Consider the following 23,417-nt stretch of genomic DNA (forward strand, 5'->3'; position numbering starts at 1 on the left):
TGCCTCAACTACAAATTGGATGAACAGCCCATGACACTTTTTCAATATTATTACATTAAACCAAGTGGATTTTGATTGATAACCTAATATTCAACTAATGCAAAACATCAATCATGGCAAGTATATTAATTATTTAATATTGCAGTCTAATTCAGAAATCGATGTGCTGCATGAGGGAAAGGGAAACTCATGTTTCCCAGAAGATTTAAGACAGGGAATGATTAAAAAAAGACCTGCTGTACTCCTGTGTGTTAGTTCGATACAAATCTTTATTCATTTGCCAATAATCTCTTCCCATTTTCCACTTCAGGACCATTTTATCAGTTTTGAGACCTATAATTGAATTAAGTCTGCTTTCAGCACAGGGCAAAAGGAGTTGCACAAATATTGATGAAGTCATGACAGGGACAACCCAAGAGACAGACCACTAAAGAGGACAGGCTTTATACCATTTGTTGCAGAATCCTTCTGTCAACATCTTGAATTTTGCTTCTCAATTTAAAAAAAAAATCATTAAGATGTTTGGAACCACTTTTAAGACTTCTGTACGGAAATATCTATTATAATAATAGATTTCTATAGCACATTACAATTTATAATATGCTTTCATATACATTATCTTGTTTATTTTTTCACAGCAGCCTTATGTTCACCTTGTTATAGGTGAACAATCTGAGCTTCAGAGAAGTTGTATTATTATCCAGTCTCATTCAGCTGTTTTGCAATTAGGCTTAAATTTGAGTTGAGGTGTTTTGCTTCTAGAGCCAAGATTTTATGTCATGCTGTCTTATGTAGTATTTGTATACTCATGCTTGTATCTGTGTTGTTTTGAGATGGCCACCCTTCCTTATCTTTCTGCCAAAAGTCAAACAAAACTGATTTTCATGAAGAACTTGTTGAAGCTTTGGTGTCCCAATATGTGACATATATTAAGCTTTATGAATATGCAAACCTGCTGGATATCAATGCAAATTGCTTGATCTATTATATCTTTTACTAGACTACAATGTCCTTCTATTATGTAAATATATATATGTTAAAATATATACATATCAAAATTATTTTGGGGGGGAAGGCTTAAATATATTTGTCATTAAAGGCACCACTCTGGCTTTCTTTTGGTTCATGTTTGCTTGGTTAATATTTTACTATCTCTTTTGGAAACCTTTCTGAATCTTCTTGTTTTATGTATCATTATGAATCACATTTCTGCATTTGCTTTTTACCCAATTTAAGAATTTTCTTTGACATTTTAATTCTAGATTGTTATGGATGACCCTTCTTTAGTTTTCTTTTTCGTCATTGATTACTTAGATTACAGTAATTACTACATTCTATGCCAGCCTTTATTTTGTTGCTTCTTCCCAAAATTATTTCTCTTCTTTTTCCATTACATTCCTCAAATTTTTTTTTCGAATGATATTTTTGTGTGGTGAATTTCCTGAGACCTTGCATGCTGAAAATTTCTTTTTCTGTTAATTTAAGTAATAGTTTATTAATTGTATGTAAATTCTAGGTTCACAATCCTTTTAAAAAAAGTTTCTTTGGTAATTAATAACTCCATTTTCTAGCATTAGTGTTGAGAAATCTGATGTCAGTATTATTTTACCTTTACGGAAGAGTATGCTTTTTCTTAACACTTTTAGACTTTTTCTCTCAATCTGTGATAGTCTTTAATCATCCTTATAATATGATTTGCTGTGGATTTTTCTTTATCCTGTTCAAAGTTCTGTGTATCCTTCAATCTAAGATTTGAATATTTCCATCTGGGAAATTTTTGTCATTATTTCTTCAAATATTTCTTCTGTTTAATTTTGTCTTCACTTTTTCCTTTTAGGGTTCATATTACATAGATGTTCACTCTTCTATTCCTGTTCTTAATTTTGTCTCTTGTTCTGTCTTTTAATCCCTTTCTTTTGCCTTCTGGAAGAGTTCTTCTACCCAGTTTCATGCTCACTGATCCATCCTCGGTCTCTAGCTATTGTCCTTTTTGTTTTGTTTTGTTGCTTTTTAAGGCTGGACCTGTGGCATATGGAAGTTCCCAGGCTAGGGGTTGAATCAGAGCTGCAGCTGACAGTCTACACCACATCAACAGCAAATCCAGATCCTAGCTGTGTTCTGTGACCCACACCACAGGTGACTCACCACAACGCTGGATCTTTAACCCACTGAGAGAGGCTAGAGATCAAACCAGCATCCTCATGGATGCTAGTCAGGCTTGTAACCTGCTAAGCCACAGTGGGAGCTCTCTGTTGCTTTTGTCCTTTCAATTCATCCTCTGAATTCTATTATTATTATTATTATTATTATTGCCATACCCATGGCTCGTGGAAGTTCCAGGGCTAGGGAGAGTTTCTGCAATCACAGAAGTATCCAGAGCCACAGCAGTGACAACACCAGATCTTAACTCACTGAGCCACAAGAGAACTACCATTCTCTATTTCAAACTATTGTATTTCTAATACTGATTATCTCATTTTGATTCTTTTTCATAACTTTCTTATTTTCTAAAAATCTTCCTTTATCTTTGAATCTGTTATTATGCTTATATTCTTGCTCAATTTATTCTGTTTTCTCTGGCTTTATTTGTTGTTTTTCTGTTCCTGTGCCTACATACCTCAGGGGTCTAAAAACGTTCCTTATGGATTTCTCTTTCATTTTCTTGCAACATTCAGCTGCCTTGGCTAAAATTTTAATCTAAGGGGAGAGGTGAAAGTCTGGGCTTTCGCTTTTATTCCTCCATGTTAATTTTCTACTTTGGACTCAGTCAGCCACCTTTTCCATTGTGTCCTCTTACTCTTTCAAAGACAATCCAGAACAAAACAAAGCAAAACAACCACCCATCATACATACACACAACTTTCAATACTACTCTTTCAAACCACTCATTGTTGCAGTTGCTTTTGTTCTTTGAGTGGTATGGGCCTGGGTTGGACCCTGAGAGACCTGAGGTGGTTGCCACTGACTTAGCTCAAGTTTGTCGTCCGTTAGATGTCAGACTTTTATTAGTTGAATACATACTCTAATTCAGGCACTGTATTGGAAGCTGGGATATAAAAGTTAAAAAGATGCAAAAATCCATGTCCTCAAAGATTTTCACTTTAGTGCTGCCAATGGAAAAGTAAATATGTATTTATAATAAAGTGTGGGAACTTTGTGACGTGAACACATGAGAAGAGTTCATCACTTAATTTGTGAAGAAAAGAGAAGGTTTCCTCAGTGAAGGTATGATTTAGGTTGAATCCTCAAGAATGTTTTTCTGTTTTAGATAGATGAGGAAGATGAGAGGAGGCTGGGAGAAAAGGAACATTTCAGGTAGAGAGAGCAAGTGGTTCAGTGATGACTGAGGCAAGATTAGTAGTTTTTATGGCTGTTGCTGCCACTTTCCATGCAACATAGCTTTGACAAGATAACTGGGAAGGAGTAACCTGGAGTCTAGTGGGATGTGGTGGATTATAAGAAGAGAATTGATGTAATCAACCTTACGTTTTAGAAAGTTCTTGCTTTATTCTGGGGCAAGGTAGGGTCATTGAGACCCATTAAGAAGCTTTGTAGTAATCTGGGAGAGAAAAGATGATGCTCTAAAATAAGATGTAGCTGTGAGGATAGAAAGAAGTGGTTAAATCTAAATAATAATTAAGGGGGTTTAATAGCCAAGACCCTGTAGTTGATTACATTTGTTTGCATTTGGTAGTGAAGGAAAGGGCATGTGTCAAGGATGATGCTGAGTTTTCTTTCAGCATGCCATTCAAAAATGCATATTTCCTAAAATCACTTAGTTTAAGGAATCACTTGGAAACATAACAAAACAAAAGCCTAGCCAACCTTTTCTTCCTCTTTCCTTCTTCCCTCCCTTTCTTTCTTTCTTTCTTTCTTTTTCTTTCTTTTCTTTCCTCCCTCCCTCCTTTCTTTCATTCTTTCTTTCCTTCCTTCTCTCTCTTTCTCTCTCTCTCTTTCTTTCTTTCTTTCTTTCTTTCCTTCTTTCTTTCTCTCTCTCTCTTTCTTTCTTTCTCTCTCTCTCTCTTTCTTTCTTTCTTTCTTTCAGAATATTTTCTTATCCTTGATTCCAGAATGCAAATAGCTGAGAAAACAGATATTTTTCCCTAGGTATGTGTCAGAGTCAGTTGACAGCAAAACCTACCCTGAAATGAGTCCATTTATAGTCTTTGTTTATCTTACTGTGTGGACATTCATATATTTCTTTCAGAATTATTAATATGTCTGATGATGAAAAGCTACTTCAAGCCTTGCTGTCGGTGTTTTATGACATGCAGTATATGCACCTTACTACCTTTCTTAAAATCCAGAATATTCTGATGAAGCATTTCTAGCCTTAATAGTTTCAGATACTAAATTATGGACTTGTACTTTGAATCAGAGCATTTTTGTCCTTTTACACTGAAGCATTGTTTTCTAATAATAACCATTATGTGACAATGTTGCCAAAGGGGGAAAATGAAAATAGATGTGTTTTATGCAATATAAACTCTAAGATAGATTGCCAAGTGAAGATACAAAACAGTGTATATAGCATGTTTCTGTTTGGGCTAAAAAAAAAAAAAGAAGAGAAACGTGTGCATGTGAGAAACGTGTGTTTCATGCACACACAGACTATCTTTAGAAGGACAGAACAAATAGCCATTATTAATGATTGACAACTGGGAGTCAGTAATAGGAAGATTTTATTACAGTGTGTATACACATGCATTCACACATATTACACTGTCAGATGTTTCACTGTATATATTGTTTTTGTTTACATTTTAAATTACACAAATGGCTATCAGAGAATGACCTTGTAAAACTTAAAAGATTCATCTGACTTCCAGCTTCAATAAATATATTAATTTTATAGTAATGAAATTAAAAATTATTTATGTAGCTATTGTATTCTCTGATACCTTGTTGCAGTTTATTTCTATCATTTGTCATTAGGACTATATCCAGAGAATGAGTTTCAGAAATCCTTAAATTTTTAAACATTCAGTATATAGTATTGCTAAGATTGCCAAGAGCGAAAGCAGAGAAGAGAAAGGCTAAAGATGAGTGCTCATCAGCAGACAATGGAATTTATTCCCAGGATGCTAAACAGCTGTACAGTGAGAGCAAAGGTTGAAAGCCATGAGTATAGTTTTTAATCAGCGAATCCAAAGGGAAAAGATAGGGGAATTTGGGAGATGGTGTAGCAAGACAAAGGAAACAGTCAAGTATATTTTTGGGGGAAAAAAAAAAGGAAACAATAAAAAGAAAATTGGGACCCCTTCAGAGAAAGAAAGAGGGGATTAAAATCACAAGTACAGTGTTGTTGTTGGATGTTTCAAAATTATTTTCTGCAGTGTGGTAGAGGCATAATTTTACGTTAAAAAATAGGAAGTGGCATTTATGACAATTAAAATCAGATCAGAGTAAGAAAAGTAAAAGTCCATTTGTCACTAATAAATTAGCATTGACTGAAATCAGGAAAAATATCCAACTACCTGCCATTTTTCACCAAATGTGTGTTTAAATTGTCTTTGCTTATTGTGCAGTTATTTGTATTTCTAGTTTCATCAGCAGTTTGTTTTGTTTTGTTTTTTTAATGGCTGCACCCATGGTATATGGAACTTCCTGGACCAGGGATTGAATCCGAGCCACAGTTTCAACCTGTGCTGCAGCTATGGCAACACTGGATCCTTTAACCCACTGTGCTGGGCCAGGGATTGAACCCACACCTCCTCAATTTACACCGTGACCCGAGCCACTGCAGTCATGTTCTTAACCCACTGTACCACAGCAGGAACTCCCATCAGCTGTCTTTTTAAAAGTGAAAAGTAAAAAATTAAATACTTAAAATATATCATGATATTTGATGTTTGTGTTTCCATTGGTTATATTTTGCTTTTTAATTTACAAGAGTCTTAGGTCCTGATTTGTAGTGGGTATTAAGTTAATAAAATTAGTGGCAGAAAAAAATTAAAATTTAATTATTTAGCTTTTTTCTCACAAACATTCTTAATGTGCCCATTCTTTATATATAAATGCAACGATTGATGGATGGATATTTTCTAAAACAAATATAAATATAGTAAAATGTCAATTGTATACTCTAGATGGTGAATAGAATCTGTATGTTTGAACATTTTCCTAATGTTGAAAAAACTAATGAAAAATTTACTGTGAAATTTAGTGTCAAATAGTAAAATAATAATATTCTTGATTTTTTTTGTTCTCCACTGATATTGAAAAGTCTAAAACATTCTTTTTATTAGAAGAAGAGCAATTTTAGTGGTAATACTACTATTAGATATAAATAAATTATCTGTTCCCCAAGGAACTTGTTCTGTCCTTAAAACAGTATTCCTATGAACATTAGGACAGGTATAGGTTAAAACTTATAAGGATTTATAAAATATTTTTGAGGTAAACATAAATTATAGCAGACAAGGGTTTAACAACTATTTAAAACTTTATTCTTCTATTTTAGGGAATCTGGAAACATCAAAGCTGGATTAGAACATCTGGTAAGTTCTAATTTTCTCTTGAACATTTGCATCATCTTTGATATCTGCATTCTAAATGAACACTTTTGAATGAGCTTTGAATACCTTGTATTGAGAAAGTCAACCATTTCCCAAAGGGTCAGCTTACTGTTATTATGTGAAGGCACTTACATTTTCATTTATCTTATCATTTCAAGGGAATTAAAATTTTTTTAAATTACTTTTTTTTGATGTAGAGATGAAATAAAATGGATGACAATCCTTGGATTGATGATTGCTTTAATTATAAACAAAAATGTTTGGTGTAGAATTTTTGGCGTATCTTGATCTGACAAAAACAAGCTTGTGTTTTAAGAAAAACACAATCAAATATTGCATGCATAAATATGGTATGTTTTAGCAATTTAATGGCTTTGAAATAAGTGCACAGCTTTGTTTTTCCTGATGTCTTTGCTTTATGAATAATGCATTGGTTTAAACTACATTCAGTTTTAGAATATAAAATAATTGAGATGTAAAATTTTTGGTTTAAGTAAACGTTTTAAAGCATATATGTGAAATTCCAACTAACATTACATGCTGTCCATTGATCGAAAAATTGGAAAAACTGTTGTATTATTCCAGGTCCAAAATTCATTGAACTCACCACACTGAGTGTTCATTACAACATTAAGTAGTTCATTTAAACAGAGCATTATAAAGTCATGGTCTGGTTTCTGGTCAAATCCAAATGCTGAATAATTAATGATAGAGATTCTTTTGTAAATACAATCTAAGTACTTTTTTAATGCAAGACTTCATTCGTATATCATATTGTAGCTTTGTTAACTATTAATGTGCTTTTATTCTGCTCCCACAAAGCAAACAGTAGCAAGAGGGAGCTTCATTTTTATTTATAGTAGTTTTATAGTTGAAAGGGATTTTTGATTTTCCTTTTAGTAACTAAAGGAAACTGAAGAAATCTAGACTTTTTTTAAAATGATAAAATCATCCTAAAATTATAGATTGATTATTAAAAAGAAGAATATAATAACCTAGCTAGAAAAACTGAACTATATATATTTGTCCAGATTAGAAGTGAATAAACAACATTGTTATTCTCTTTATTAAAAATTTTCTCCTGAATCCCTATTTACCACTTTATAGTGGCACATATATTTAGGACATACATGTGGACAAAGTAGTGCCAAAATAAACTAACTTTTATACTTCTCTTGTAAATTGTTATGTAATAAAAAGACTTTATATTTACTTGGTTTGTATTCATCAGTAAATGAATTAGGTTCTTTTTTAGTTTAAATTTTACATATTTTCAGTGACAATTTCATGTGTTTATATTCTACTTATAATGTTAAGCAGCCATGGTTTTCTAACTGCCTGGGGCTACCAGGAAGACTTCCCTCAAAGCTGTTGGCACTCTAGACTTCTATTGCCCACTTTAACCAAAATAGTCCAGTTATTTTGTATACTTTCAAACTTTTAAGTTTGAAAGTATACAAAATTTCATCTTAAGAAAGAGTTCTTCAACTAAAAATATTTAAAAACCTTTGATGAAGTATAACCACTTGTGTTACAGTCAGGAGTAACTGCTTATTATATTATTCCTTTCCATTCTTGACCCTAAGTTATATTTAATTTTTTTCTGGGACATATACATCAAATATATTTCAAAGATAACACATTTTAGGGCTGAGAGAGCCAAGATTAGTACAACAGATAGTGGAAGTATATTTTAATGCATTTTATCTAAGTTATTCAAAAGACTGTATAACTTCATATTGTAAAGTTGGCCCACAGACTGTCAACTATTAACATAGACATGCATACTTAACATAATATCACGTATATATCTGTATATTGAATATTTACTGATAATATTCAATAATGTCAATGATAGTCTTTGTAACTGCCAAGGAAGAACGTGACCTTAAGAATTCATTGGTTGAGGAGTTCCCGTCGTGGCGCAGTGGTTAACGAATCCGACTAGGAACCATGAGGTTGCGGGTTCGGTCCCTGCCCTTGCTCAGTGTGTTAGTGTAGGTTGCAGACGGGGCTCAGATCCCGCGTTGCTGTGGCTCTGGCGTAGGCCGGTGGCTACAGCTCCGATTCAACCCCTAGCCTGGGAACCTCCATATGCCGCGGGAGCGGCCCAAGAAATAGCAACAACAACAACAACAACAACAACAACAACAACAACAACAAAAAAGAATTCATTGGTTGAGCACAGAAACTTATCTGTCTAGTCACTGTGGGCTTCTTAGGTTTCTGTCTCTCTGCAAATACTTATAGCCCTTGCCTTCTAGCACATGTACCCCTTCTTTGAATTGGTTGTATACCAAATACAATTAGAAGTGTAGAATCTAATAGATTGATTTTTTAAAATATGTAGTGTATAATTAAAATGAAAAGACTATCCTGTATATTTGGAATTGATTTTTTCTTTTTTCTTTTCTTTTTTTGGCTACCCTGTAGTACATGGAGTTCCCAAGCCAGGGATCACATTTGAGCCTCAGTTGCAACTTAAGCTACGCTGCAGTAATGCTGGATCCTTAACCCACTGTACTGAGCCAGGGATCGAACCTGTTGTCCTGGTGCTCCTGAGACTGTTGATCCCGTTGTGCCACAGTGGAAACTCCTTAATTTTTTTTTTTTTATGTAGCCTTCTTCAGTCTTTGTCTCTTCAAATTTACTTGGATTATCATAGAAAATTGGCATTGTTCTAAGAGAGGATAAAAGCCAGTATAAATTTAAATAAGTTGAGAAAAATGATATATGCAGTTTGTTATACTTGCCATGAGGACTCATAAATGGTTGCAACTGTCTTTGTACTCTGTTTATAGGCTCTTCTTGGTGTGTACATAGTTATCTGTAAGCCTAGAAGGGAGAAAGCAGGTGTGGGTATATGGAGAAAAGAGTACGATGGATTTTGGTTCCCGAGAATCTTTTCAAGGGCCGATTCATTTATTTGTCAAAATTTTTCAAGCTCTTGATTCAGTCTTTGTTCCATCATTCCTTTCTTTCTGTGTTGCCATCTTTTCCTGGGAACTGTTCAGTATGTCATCCTTATCTTAAATTTCTTATTGTATACTCCCCTATACCATTTTATTTTTCTCTTTACAAACTTGTCTACTGCTCATAAAGCATAAGTCTGTTAAAAATTCCAGACGGAGCCTTTGAAGGTTGGTGTCCCATCATCCATTGATGATTCTTGCCTGATGACTGCAAAATGGAGATTTCCAACTCTACTACTCCCCCTATATTTAACAGCCAGATTCCACTATAAGGAAAAGCCCATCCTTCTTTCTTATTTTATTTATTTATTTATTATGAGCAAAGATTCATGAATAGGTTATTATCAGTTACTGTTCTTATTTATTTTGATGCTCAGATTATCCCAGATTTGTCCATGGAGTCTTCTTTCAAGGTGATTTCTGGGTCCTTTCGACATACTCTTTTTTTTTTTTTTTTTTTTTTTTAATCACGTCCTCATTTTCTAACACAAGATATTTCAAGCGTATCTTATACCTTCCCTGCTCCACTCCCAGAATCAGCTATTTCTTGAAATTACCACATTTTTTTTTCTTTTTGGGGCATACCCACAGCATATGGAGGTTCCCAGGCTAGGGGTCAAATCAGAGCTGTAGCAGCCAGCCTATGCCATAGCCACAGCAATACCAGATCCATGCCATGTCTGTGTCCTCATGCATACTAGTTAGATTTGTTTCTGTCAAGCCATGATGGGACTCCTATGCATTTTATTTTTGAATAACATGGTATTTAAAAATCAAAATCTAGACATGTGATGTGCTTGCTCATTGTCTCTCTGATTTCATTACTTTTAGGACCTTTCAGTCCTAGACTAGATAGATAAATAGAGGTAGGTGGGTAAGTAGGTGGATAGATATTTTTAAGAATGTGTGATTCATACTAATATCTCCAAATTTCAATCCAAACTACAAAATTCTTTCCTTGTCCTTTCCCATTTCATATTTGTACTTCACTTAATGTAAAGTGAGAACCTAGACTCCTAACAATGCACTTACCCATTTACTCAGTCATATAATATACATAAAATAGTTCCAAGAATACTACAGCTATATCTTTTAAAAATAAAATTAAGTAAAAGATTTAAAGATTTATTTCTAGTTCTTTTTCCCCTTGAGTGTAGTTAGTTATTCATTTTAAATATACTTTCATTCATTTGTTTCTGTTTTCATTCAATTTAGGTGCCTTTGTTCCCATTCTTATCAATAATAATTACAAATTTGAATATCTATAATGTTAACATGCTTCCAGAAATCCAAATGGTATTCTCAGAGAGGTGTCACTGCCTTCCTTTCTGGCTATTCTCCTCTATGCTTATTGGTAGCAAATTTTATTAATTTCTGGTTTAGCCTTCTGGTGCTTTTTGTAAAATTAAGAATATACTTATATGCCTATGTATTCTTATTTCCTCTTATAGAAAACATGTTGTATATACTTTTTTGTACTTTGCTCCTTTCATTTATCATTATATCCTGGAAATTACTCCATAATTACTATTTGTATCATATCTACTGTGTTCTGTTCTCTATTTAGCAATTTTTTTATTGAGTTAATATATTTAACTTTAGAGTTGATTCTAAAACAAGGTAAGATTCGGCAGATGGGATTAAGATGGCAGAATAGTAGGACTGGAGCTCAACATCTCTCCTAAAAACAACAAAATTTACAACCAAATGCTGACCAATCAATCAAGTTTCCAAAAGATACTTTCAAAAAGATATCCTACTCCAGAAGGCAAAGAGCAGGCCACATCAAGAGGTAGGAGGGGCAATTATGCAATATAAAAACTTCATACCTCCAAGGTGGGAAGCCCCACAGACTGGAAAGTAACTGTATCATAGAGAATCACCTACAGGAGTGAGAGTTCTGAACCCCACATCAAACCCCCACGCATGGGGTTCTGGAACTGGGAAAAAGAGCCCTAGGAGCATCCGGCATTGAAGGCCAGTGGGCCTTGTGCACAGGAGCTCCATGGTACTGGGGGAAATGGAGACCCCGTTCTTAAAAGGCACACACAGACTTTCACGTGCACTGAGTCCCAGGGCAAAGCAAAGTCTCCATAGGAATCTGGATCAGATCTGACTGCAGTTCTAGGAGGACCTCCTGGGAAAACAGGGGTGAATATTGCTTGTTGTGGGGGAAGAACATTGGAAGCAAAGATCTTGGAAATATTCTTTGGCCTGCCTTTCTCTGGAGGTGGCCATTTTTGGAAAATCTGGCCCCACCCATCAGTGCTGAGAAGCCCCAAGCCAAACAACAATCCAGGTGGGATCACAGCCCTATCCATCAGTAAACAGGCCACCTAGGCACACAACTGCCTCTAATCTCACCCAGAGACAAAGCCCCACCCACCAGAAGAGATAGGAATCAGCTCCACCTACCAGTGGGCAGGCATCAGTCCCACCCATCAGGAAGCCTACAGCAAGCTCCCCCACCACCCTGTACCAACTTCAGCCACAAGGGAGGCAGACACCAAAGTAAAAGAGGCTACAACTCTATTGTCTGTAAAAAGGTCACCACACCAAAAACCTATAAAAATTAAAAGACAGAGAACTATAACTCAGATGATGGAGAAAGAAAAACCCCCAGAAAAACAGCTAAGTGATCAGGAGATTCTCAGCCTCCAGAAAAGACTTTGGACTGATGATGCTAAAGATGATGCAGGACATTGGAAATAAACTGGAGGCAAAGATGGATAATTTACAGGAAAACACTAAGCAAAGAGATACGAGATATAAAACTTAAACAAGAAGAGATGCAAAATACAATAACTGAAATAAAAAATTCATTAGAAGCAGCAAATAGCAGAATACAGGAAGCAGAAGAATGAATAAGTGAGGTGAAGGACAGATTAGTGGAAATCACGGATGCAGAACAGAAAAGAGAAAAAAGATTGAAAACAAATGAAGAGAGTCTCAGAGAACTCTGGGACAGCATTTAATGCAGCAATATCTGTATTATGGGGGTGCTAGAAGGAGAAGAGAGAGCGAAATGGCCAGAAAAATTATTCAAAGAGAGAATAACCTAACACTTTCCTAACACTCACCCAAATCCAGGAAGCGCAGCGAGTACCATGTAAAATAAACCCAGGGAGGAACACCCTGAGACACATATTAATCAAACTGATCAAAATTAAAGACAAGGAGAAAATATTGAAAGCAGCTAGGGTAAAGGAACAAATAACATAGAAGGAAACCCTGATAAGGTTATGGGCAGATTTTTCAGCAGAAACTCTGCAGGCCAGAAGGGAGTGGCATGACATACTCAATGTGATGAAAGGAAAAAACCCACAACCTAGATCACTTTACCCAGCAAGGCTGTCATTCAGATTTAAAGGAGAAATCAAAAGGCTCACAGATAAGCAAAAGCTAAGAGAATTCAGCAACACTAAACTAGCTTTACAACAAATACTAAAGGAACTTCTCTAGGCAGAAAAGAAAACACAGCAACAGGAAGGAAAAATACCACACATGACAAGGCTCACCAGTAAAGGTATATATACAGTAGAGACACAGTATCATCCACACGCAATGATGAACCAAAATCAGAAATGGTGAGAAGAGGAGGATACAAATGCAGGATGCTCGAGATGTACTTGCAATTAAGAGACCAACAACTTAAAACAATCTAATATATATATATATCCTTATATTAAAACTTCAGAATAACTGCAAACCAAAAATCTACAATTGATACACAAACAAAGATAAATCAACTCAAATACAACACTAAAGATAGTCATCAAACCAGAAGAGGGGAGAACAAGAGAAGAAGGGAAGAAAAAAGAGCAACAAAACCAAATCCGAAGCAAGTAATAAAATGGCAGTAAGAACATACATATCAATAATTACCTTAAATGTTAATGGACTAAACACCCCAACCAAAAGACATGGATTGGCTAAATGGATACAAAAACAAGACCCAAATATATGCTGTCTTCAAGAGACCCACTTCACTTCTAAGGACACATACAAATTGAAAGTGAGAGGATGGAAGAAAATATTTCATGCAAATGGGGATCAAAAGAAAGCTGGAGTAGCAATACTCATATCAGACAAAATAGACATTAAAATGAGGAATATTTTAAGAGACAAGGAAGGTCACTACATAATGATCAAAGGATCAATCCAAGAAGAAGATATAACAATTTTAAATATCTACGCACCCAACATGAGTTCACCACAATATATAAGGCAACTGCTAACAACCTTAAAAGGACAAATTGACAATAACACAATAATAGTGAGGAACTTTAATGCCCCACATAGAGCAATGGACAGATTATCCAGACAGAAAATCAATAAGAAAACACAGGCCCTGAATGAAGCATTAGACCAGATGGACTTAATAGATATTTATAGGGCATTCCATCCAAAAGCAACAGAATACACCTTCTTCTCAACTGCCCATGGAACATTCTCTAAGATTGATCACATCCTGGGCTACACATCAAACCTCGGTAACTTTAAGAAAATTGAAATAATATCAAGCATTTTTTCTAGCCACAGCGCTATATGATTGGAAATCAACAAGAAAAACACTGCAAAAAACAAGCGCGTGGAGACTAAACAACATGCTGCGAACAACCAATGGATCACTGAAGAAATCAAAGAGAAAATTAAAAAATACCTAGAACAAAATGAAAAGAAAGATACGACATTCCAAAACTTATGGGATGCAGAAAAAGCCATTCTAGGTGAAAGTTTATAGCAATACAAGCCTACCTCAGAAAACAAGAAAAAGCTCAAATGAACAAGCTAACCTTACATCTAAAGCAGCTGGAGAGAGAAGAACAGACAAGACCTTAAGTTAGTAGAAGGAAAGAAATCATAAAGATCAGGGCAGAAATCAATGAAATAGAAACAAAGAAAACCATAGAAAAGACCAATGAAACAAAAAGCTGGTTCTTTGAAAAGATCAACAAAATTGATAAACCCTTAGCCAGACTTATCAAGCAAAAAAGAGAGAGGATTCAAATCAATAAAATTAGAAATGAAAAAGGAGAAGTAACAAAGGACATCACAGAAATACAAAGTATCATAGGAGACTGCTATATGCAACTATATGCCAATAAAACGGAAAACCTAGAAGAAATGGACAAATTCTTAGAAAAGTACAATCTTCCAAGACTAAACCAAGATGAAAAAGAAAAGATGAATGGACCAATCACAAGAACTGAAATTGAAACTGCGATGAAAAATCTTCCAACAAACAAAAGTCCAGGACCAGATGGCTTCAAACATTTAGAGAAGAGCTAACACCTGTTCTTCTAAAACTATTCCAAAAAATTGCAGAGGAAGGGACATGCCCAAACTCATTCTATGAGGCCACCAGCACCCTGATACCAAAACCAAAGACACCACAAAAAAAGAAAAGTACAGCCCAATTTCCCTGATGAACATCAATGCAAAAATCCTCAGCAAAATACTACCAAACCGTATCCAACAATATATCAAAAGCATTGTACATATCATGATCAAGTGGGATTTATCCCAGAGATGCAAGGTTTCTTCAATATCCACGAATCAATCAGTGTAATACACCACATTAACAAACTGAAGAATAAAAACCATATGATCCTCTCAATAGATGCAGAAAAAGCTTTTGAGAAAATCCAACACCCATTGCTGATAAAAACCCTTCAGCAAGTGGGCATGGACAGATCCTACCTCAACATAATAAAGGCCATATATGACAAACCCAGAGCTAACATCATTCTCAGTGGTGAAATGTTGAAAGAATTCCCATTGAGATCAAAAACAAGACAAGGATGTTCGCTCATGTTGATTTGCCAGTACTATTCAACATGGTTTTGGATGTCCTAACCACAGCAATCAGAGAAGTAAAAGAAATAAACCAAATCCAAATTGGAAAGGAAGAAGTAAAACTATCCCTATTTGCAGATGACATGATACTATACCTAGAGAATCCTAAAGACTCCACCATAAAAGTGTTAGAGCTCATCCATGAATTTGGCAAAGTCACAGGATACAAAATTAATACACAGAAATCGATGGCATTTCTGTATACTAAGAGTGAAAGATGAGATAGAGAAATTAGGGAAGCAATCCCATTTACCATTACATCCAAAAGAATAAAATGCTTAGGAGTAAACCTACCTAGAGTCAAAAGACCCATACTCTGAAAACTATAAGACACTGATGAAAGAAATCAAAGATGACACAAACAGATGGATTGGAAGAGTCAATATTATCAAAATGATTATACTACCTAAGGCAATCTACAGATTCAATGCAATCCCTATCAAATTACCAAGGACATATTTCACAGAACTAGAACAAAATATTTTAAAGTTTGTCTGGAAGCTCAAAAGACCCAGAATAGCCAAAGACATCCTGAAAAAAAAAAAAAAATGGAACTGGAGAAATCAGGCTGCCTGACTTCAGACTATAATACAAAGCAACAGTCATCAAAACCCAACAGAAATATGGTTCAGTGGAACAGGGTAGAAAGCCCAGAATTAAACCCACGCACCTACAGCCAAGTAATCTTTGACAAAGGAGGCAAGAATATACATTGGAGAAAAGACAGCCTGTTCAATAATTGGTGCTGTGAAAACTGGACAGCTACATGGAAAAGAATGAAATTAGAACACTCCCTAACACCATACACAAAAATAAACTCCAAATGGATTAAAGACCTAGATATAAGACCAGATACTGTAGAACACTTGGAGGAAAACATAGGCCAAACACTCTCTGACATAAATGACGGCAACATCTTCTCAGATCCACCTCTTAGAGTATGACAGTAAAAACAAAAATAAATTAATGGGACTTAATCAAACTCCAAAGTTTCTTCACAGCAAAGGAAACCCTAAACAAAACAAAACGACAGCCTACAGAATGGGAGAAAATCTTTGCAAGTGAATCAACTAATAAGGGGTTAATTTCCAAGATTTATAAATACATCCTATCACTCAATTCCAAAAAATGAAACAACCCCATCAAAAAATGGGCAGAAGATCTAAACAGACAATTCTCTAAGGAAGACATATAAATGGCCAAAAAACACATGAAAAGATGTTCAACATCACTCATTATTAGAGAAATGCAAATCAAAACCACCATGAGGTTCCACCTTACACCAGCCAGAATGGCCATCATCAAAAATCTACAAACAATAAGTGCTGGAGAGGGTGTAAATGTAAATTGTTAGTGGAAATGTAAATTGGTGCAACCACTATGGAAAACACTATGGAGATTCCTCAGAAAACTAAAAATAGAATTACCATTTGATCTAGCAATCCCACTCCTGAGCATCTATTCTGAGACAACAATGACTCAAAAACACACATGTACTCCAATGTTCATCGCAGCACTATACGCAATAGCCAAGACTTGGAAACACCCTAAATGTCCATCGACAGATGAGTAGATCAAGAAGATGTGGTACATATACATAATAGAATATTACTCAGCCATTAAAAGGAATGAAATACTGGCATTTTAAACAACATGGATGGACCTAGGAATTATCATGCTAAGTGAAGTCAGCCATACAGTGAGATACCAACATCCAATGCTTTCACTGACATGTGCACTCTGAAAAAAGGACAGACTGAACTTCTTTGCAGAACAGATGCTGACTCGCAGACTTTGGAAAATTTATGGTTTCCAAAAGAGACCGTTTGGGGGTTGGGAGGATGCACGGGGGGTGGCAGGATGCGCTGGGGGTGTGGGATGGAAATAGTATAAAACTGGATTGTGATGATCATTGTACAAATATAAATGTAATAAATTCATTGAATAATAAAAAAATAAAATAAAAAAATAAAACAAGGTAAGATTTTTGTCCAACCGTGTGCCTGTCACACTTTCATAGATGCTGGCAAAACACTAGATTCTCTGGGTCAGATAGAGAACGTTTTCTTATCTACAGCAGAAAAAGTAGCACATTCTTCTTAAGTTCCACTTTACTCCCAAGTTCCTTGGATTTATGCTCCATACCCAGTGGGTTTTTGTCATACCTGAGGGTCTATGGATTTGGAGTTCTTTTCAGAGCTGCTGTTTGCTAGAAAATCTTCCCAAACTTTCCCTAAGAGAAAGATGTTATCTTTATTATCCTAGTTAGGTAACAAAACTGCCCTTTGGCCCAGGGAGAAATTCTGTCTCTATCTTCCAAAACTGCTATACTAAATGTCTTGAAAAGATAGTTCTCAACAAAGGCCGATGGCTGATACAAGTTGTACAGATCCTTATGGAGAATTATCAATGGAGAGCTATTGTAATTATGATGATGAAACTTAGGAAGGCTTGTGTTATTGTCCTAATGGTTACCTTTGTATTTACATTTTTAAAGATGCTTTTAATCCTGTTTATTCCTATTTAACATTTTAAGTGACATCCTTTGACTCCCAACTATTACCTTCATTAGAGACAGTGCTCCCCTTTTGCTTTCCCTTTCTGCCTTTCCCTGCCACTTCTTCTTGCTGTGTTCTCACTGCTTTGGAATATGAAACGTTTACATACTGTTCTTCCACCTATGCTGCTACCTTGTTTTCGAATCAACTCTAAAGTTAAATATGTTAAATATTTGCCATCAACTTGTTTGCTGTTATTTCCACACACTTTTCTCCTGTTTGTATAAAACTCATCCACTAGTATTTTCCTTAGGAAAGGCTCCTATTTACAATATTCCGCAAGATCCTGAACATTCCAGACTGTTTTCTGGAGTCTTGACACTTGAATGGCAACTTGACATAAAGTTCTAGGCTTACAGTTTTTTTCCTTCACTTTTTGAAATAGAAAATTATTTTGGCAGAAATTGGCACATTGTAAATGAACTATAATTTTTTTTAAAAAAAGGGAAAGAAAGAAAATTATTCTGCTTGATATTTCTGGTACCAGCCTTATTTTCTTGTCCTTATAAATAATTAGATTTTTTTTCCTTGAGGCATTGCCATTTTTCTATTGACCTTGTTTTGCCAGGAAAATTCTCAAAGTTAATTGTTGCTAGCTAATTTCTCTGGGAAGTTCCATATATAGATTTAAGTTTTCTCTTTCCAGAAATTATTGTTATGGATTATAGAATTTCCAGAAATTATTTTCATGGATTATAGAATTAAGTATTAGTTCTGTTCCATTGTTTTGTTTTCTCCTTCAACAACTCCAACATGTAATCTTTTTTTGCTTGTCTTCTAGTTCAGTTCCTTTCTCTCTGACTTTTTACTATTTTACTTTGTTTTTATTCTCTCAGTTGTTTTTCTGATTTTATTCAGTCTGTCTGTCTTTCTTTCTTTCTTTCTTTCTTTCTTTCTTTCTTTCTTTCTTTCTTTCTTTCTTTGTCTTTTTGTCTTTTTGTCTTTTTAGGGCCGCACCCACGGCATATGGAGATTCCCAGGGTAGGGGTCTAATCGGAGCTGTTGCTGCAGGCCTACACTACAGCCATAGCAACGCAGATCCAAGCCACTTCTGCGACCTACACCACAGCTCACAGCAACACCAGATCTTTAACCCACTGAGCGAGACCAGGGATTGAACCTGTAACCTCATGGTTCCTAGTCAAATTTGTTTCTACTGTGGCACAATGGGAACTCCTAATTTTATTCAGTATTTCCTAATAAATTTTCATATAAATCTATTCTTTGTGCCCTTTACAATACATTCTTCATATCTCAAATATTTTTCCTTCCATTGCTTTTTTTATTTTTTGAATATCTGATGCTAGGTTTACTTTTTATTATTTGTCTAAATGAGTCATAATTTGTAGTTGGTTTTAGAGGAAGAATTTCATTTATTGAAATGTTTCAGTTAGCACTTTCTTATTACCTCTTATAGAAACTTTACCACGGGAGTGATTTCTTTCTTTTCTTTCTCTTCCCCTCCCTCTTTTCCCTTATTCCCTCCCTTTCTTCCTTCCTTCCTTTTTAAAATCCTATACATTTTGTAGGCAGGGTTATGTGTTTAAGGGCTCTATTCTGTATATCAAAGTATAGTTTATTTAACGGGTGGATGGTAGGATGGCAGGGAGGAAGGGGTTGGCAACTCTTGTTTCTCTTTAACAATTTTTCTCTTACTAGTTTCTTCTTTCTTGTCACTGACATGTATTTGAGGCTACCTTTTCTGGTCCCACTCTTTCAAACCCTTTCCTTCTAGCTGTTGCTATGGTAATATCAAATCCTAGACTTGTGTTCACTATTTTGGTGTTATACTTTGTTTTTCTAGGGATGATTTTTGTTTGTACTTCTAGTTATGTATTAAACTTACAACTGCTATCAGGCATGGAGAGAAAGTCTTTGAAAATTTTCATTTCAAAAAAGAAATTCATAATGAATTGTTGGAAATCAATGTCAAATAGACCTTGAATCCTAAGGAGACCTTCCACAGGGTTCCTGCAGAATAGTCAGCAGAACTGAATACCAAACATCTCTCAGAGCTCAATGTCCATTTCTATTTAAAGACTTAGGACAGGAGTTCCTGTCCTGGTGCAGTGGAACCAAATCCGACTAGGAACCATGAGGTTCAATCCCTGGCCTTGCTCAGTGGTTTAAGGATCCGGCATTACTGTGAGCTGTGGTGTAGGTCACAGACGCACTTTGGATCTGTCATTGCTGTGGCTGTGGCATAGGCCAGCAGCTGCAGCTCCAAATCAAACCCTAGCCTGGGAACCGCCGTATATCATGGGTGTGACCCTAAAAAGCAAAAAAAAAAAAAAAAATTAAGACTTAGAACAAACGAATGAAAATGTTGCATATAATGTTGTGCTTAGTTAGATTTTATAATGAACTTAAGGAGATAATACTTTTTACTTGATGAAGAATCACATACGGGAGTTTCCACTGTGCTGGGTTAAGCCCAGTGCAACAGCTTAGTTCGTGGGTTTGAGCCCCAGCTCAGCACAGTGGGTTAAGGATCTGTCATTGCCAGATTCAATCCCTGGACCAGGAACTTCCATATGCCGTGGGTATGGACATTAAAAAGAAAAGAAAGAAAAATTATGTACAAATTAAAAACCCGATGTGACCCCAGTATATGTTTGCTAGCATAGTAGGGTTGAAGGAGTGCAGGTGGGTGGTAATTAGGTGGTGATGTTGATGTCGACTTCCTTTTTTTGGTCTTTTCAGGGCCGCATCCAAGGCATATGGAGCTTCCCAGGCTAGGGGTCCAATCAGAGCTGTAGCCGCTGGCCTACACCACAGCCACAGCAACTTGGGATCCCAGCTGCATCTGCAACCTACACCACAGCTCTCGGCAACATCGGATCCTTAACCCACTGAGTGAGGCCAGGGATCGAACCCGCAACCTCATGGTTCCTAGTCAGATTTGTTAACCATTGAGCCACGATGGGAACTCCTTGAGTGTCTTTAATACAGTTAGGTAGGTACCATCAACATGCATTTGTATTTTTACAATAATGAAAATGTATAGGAGATAGAACCATGCCATTTGGTTACAACATAGCTCTTACTGTTTTATTAGCAAACTACAAAAATAATTCAATCCTTTCCTCTTGAGAGAGGGAGTGAGATCTGAGTATATTAGCTGGAGCTATATGAATAATTGTCACTTTTTTAGGTCAAAAGAAGTTTTATGGGTTGTTTCTAGCTTGAAAGAAGGACTGTTGTGTCATGCCCCCTTTGGCAAGGAATGAAGTGAATTATCCTGATCAGTAGGATATTTCTAAAGCTTCCCTTGCTCTCTTTTCTGAAAAGTCACATAACTGGATGTGGGTTGGGATGGGGGAACATGACATAGGTCAGTGTTTCACTACTTTTAATGTGCATGTGAGTCTCCTGGGGATATTGTTTAAACTCTGGTTTTGGGTGGACTTGAAATTCTGCATTTAGCAAGCTCCTGAGGTTAATGCTTCTGGTCCAGCAGCCCCCAGAAGAAAAGTATATTGAAGGGCATTGACTTGAAAGGCATGTGTGCAATGATTGAGGCCCTTTGCACAAGATGAAAAATGTAAATGTTTCCCCCATGTACTCATTGAATGTGATTCTGCAACCTATGAATGATTGGTTGGGCATTCATAAACCCAGAGAGACAGACACTCCACAGGTTTATACAGAGCTCAGAAATTCATCATCTTATGCTGCAAGCATAACAGAGGGCTAATTTTTTTTCTTTGTTTTGGTTCTAGATATTAAGTTCTAGATATTTCAGGGTTGGAGCTGGAAACTAGGACTAATAATACTTTGTTCAACCTTAGGTAGAAAGTTAAGTAAGTGATGATAAGTCTTTTTGTAAAAAGGGTTAAAAGTATTTACAGCTTTGAGTGGGATTTGCTTTCTATTAATAGTTGAATAGCAAAAGAATTCTGGAGCCATACCTGTGGGGTTTTCTCCCCCAGAGGTCTCATTTATGTTTCTTATATTATATAACATTTGAGAGTGATGACCTACTTGTCCTTGTGGTCAGGCAGCACAGTCTGACCATTTTAAGTGTTGAAAAGCAACTGTCATTAATAGCTTGTTTAGCCCATCAGTGGTTTGTAGAATATAGTTGCTGCTTGCCAGAAATGTAGGCAGGCCCATTGCTATTACACAGTCATCAATAATACTACATTCTAATAAAAGCCCTTTCCTCTCTGTTTAGGCTATTTTGCATAGAACTTGCAAATAAAACAGCTATATATCAGTTCACAGACTAATAATTTTATTCAACACAAGCAGAAACACAGTTAATATATTTTCATATTTTTGAGAATTCAAGCAGAGGTTATGAGCCTTATTCTAAAGTCACTGGCCTTTTGTCTGTTGCATTTTAAAATATCTGTGTTATTTCAATATTTTCCCACTATGTTCTGAAAAAAATTTTCTGACATTTGTCTGAATAAGTTTGAGAGCATAGTTATCTCAAAATGCATTGATATTACTCATATACTGTATATATTTATTAAATGCTGATAAAGATATTTATTACCTCATATAGTATTTATGGATTTCAATATAATAGATTCCTTCCCTCCCAGCATTTAATTTTTTTTCACTTAATCCAGTATATATTTGAGTTTTAGGGTTAATGTGCCTATCAGAACACTTTCCTCAAACTGTGATGATAAAACAGCATAAAGTTTTTCTTCTTTTTGAAGATAAATTCCATAAATTTTTCTACCTTTCCTTTTAACAAATGTGTGTCCTAAAATGTATTCAAATTAAAATACTTTTAATGTGGATTAAATGTTAATGTTGTATTACTGCCATGATTTCTTACGTAGTTCACAGGTCTTAAATCTGGGGACTGGCTCACATTCCAGTCAGAAATAGTACCTTGTCAGTGATCCATTTCTCTGACACATTTTGATCAGTTACAAGTTTACTAAAAATTGCTTCTGCAGTAAATGGATTAATAAATATTACCTAGTCATCCAAACGCCATGAACTTCAGTTGTTTTTCCATCCTTTCTCTCCCTTTTCTTCCAAAGAAAAGATCTGTCTGTTGTTGCATTTTTAAGATACAATGGTCCTGGTAGAAAATGGTGACCGGTTAGCTTAAAAAAAAAAAAATTTGACAATATGTCATGCAATTTTCATGATACTACTAATAGTCTCGGATTTATGTTTAATCTAGATAAAATTTATTTTCTGATGTTTATGCACATGTGCTACTAAAGCTTTATAAAGTAAAACCAAATATTCTAAGTACATTAAATAACCCCCACTTCCCATTATTCAAGTGTCTGAAAGTCAGGCCTTCTCGAAACTACAAGAATAACTGAGTGTTGTATTTGGATATTTTTTGATATTATAGTCCAGGACACCATAGGTTCTACTTCATTGCAGAGAACCCCACAAAGCACCTGCTGTTTATTTTTTTCCTTTTTCAGCAAGACCTGTGACTGCAGAGAGAGAACTAATAACAGAGATAATAGTGTTGCTTTTTATTTTTCCAATCAAAGCATTAGGAGTTAAGATGGAGAATGCCTTTG

General features: G+C 35.5%; 1 protein-coding gene across 1 annotated transcript in view; it reads left to right on the forward strand.

Annotated features, from left to right (window-relative positions):
* RSRC1 (arginine and serine rich coiled-coil 1) overlaps window positions 1-23,417 on the forward strand; it is a 444,294-nt gene that overhangs the window by 185,795 nt on the left and 235,082 nt on the right. Inside the window, exon 5 of the mRNA XM_021069723.1 lies at window positions 6,464-6,500. Within this exon, the coding sequence (XP_020925382.1) occupies window positions 6,464-6,500 (37 nt within the window). The remainder of the gene's footprint in view (window positions 1-6,463; window positions 6,501-23,417) is intronic.

The sequence above is a fragment of the Sus scrofa genome, chromosome 13, assembly GCF_000003025.6.
Source record: "Sus scrofa isolate TJ Tabasco breed Duroc chromosome 13, Sscrofa11.1, whole genome shotgun sequence".
In the NCBI taxonomy this organism is placed as follows: Eukaryota; Metazoa; Chordata; class Mammalia; order Artiodactyla; family Suidae; genus Sus; species Sus scrofa.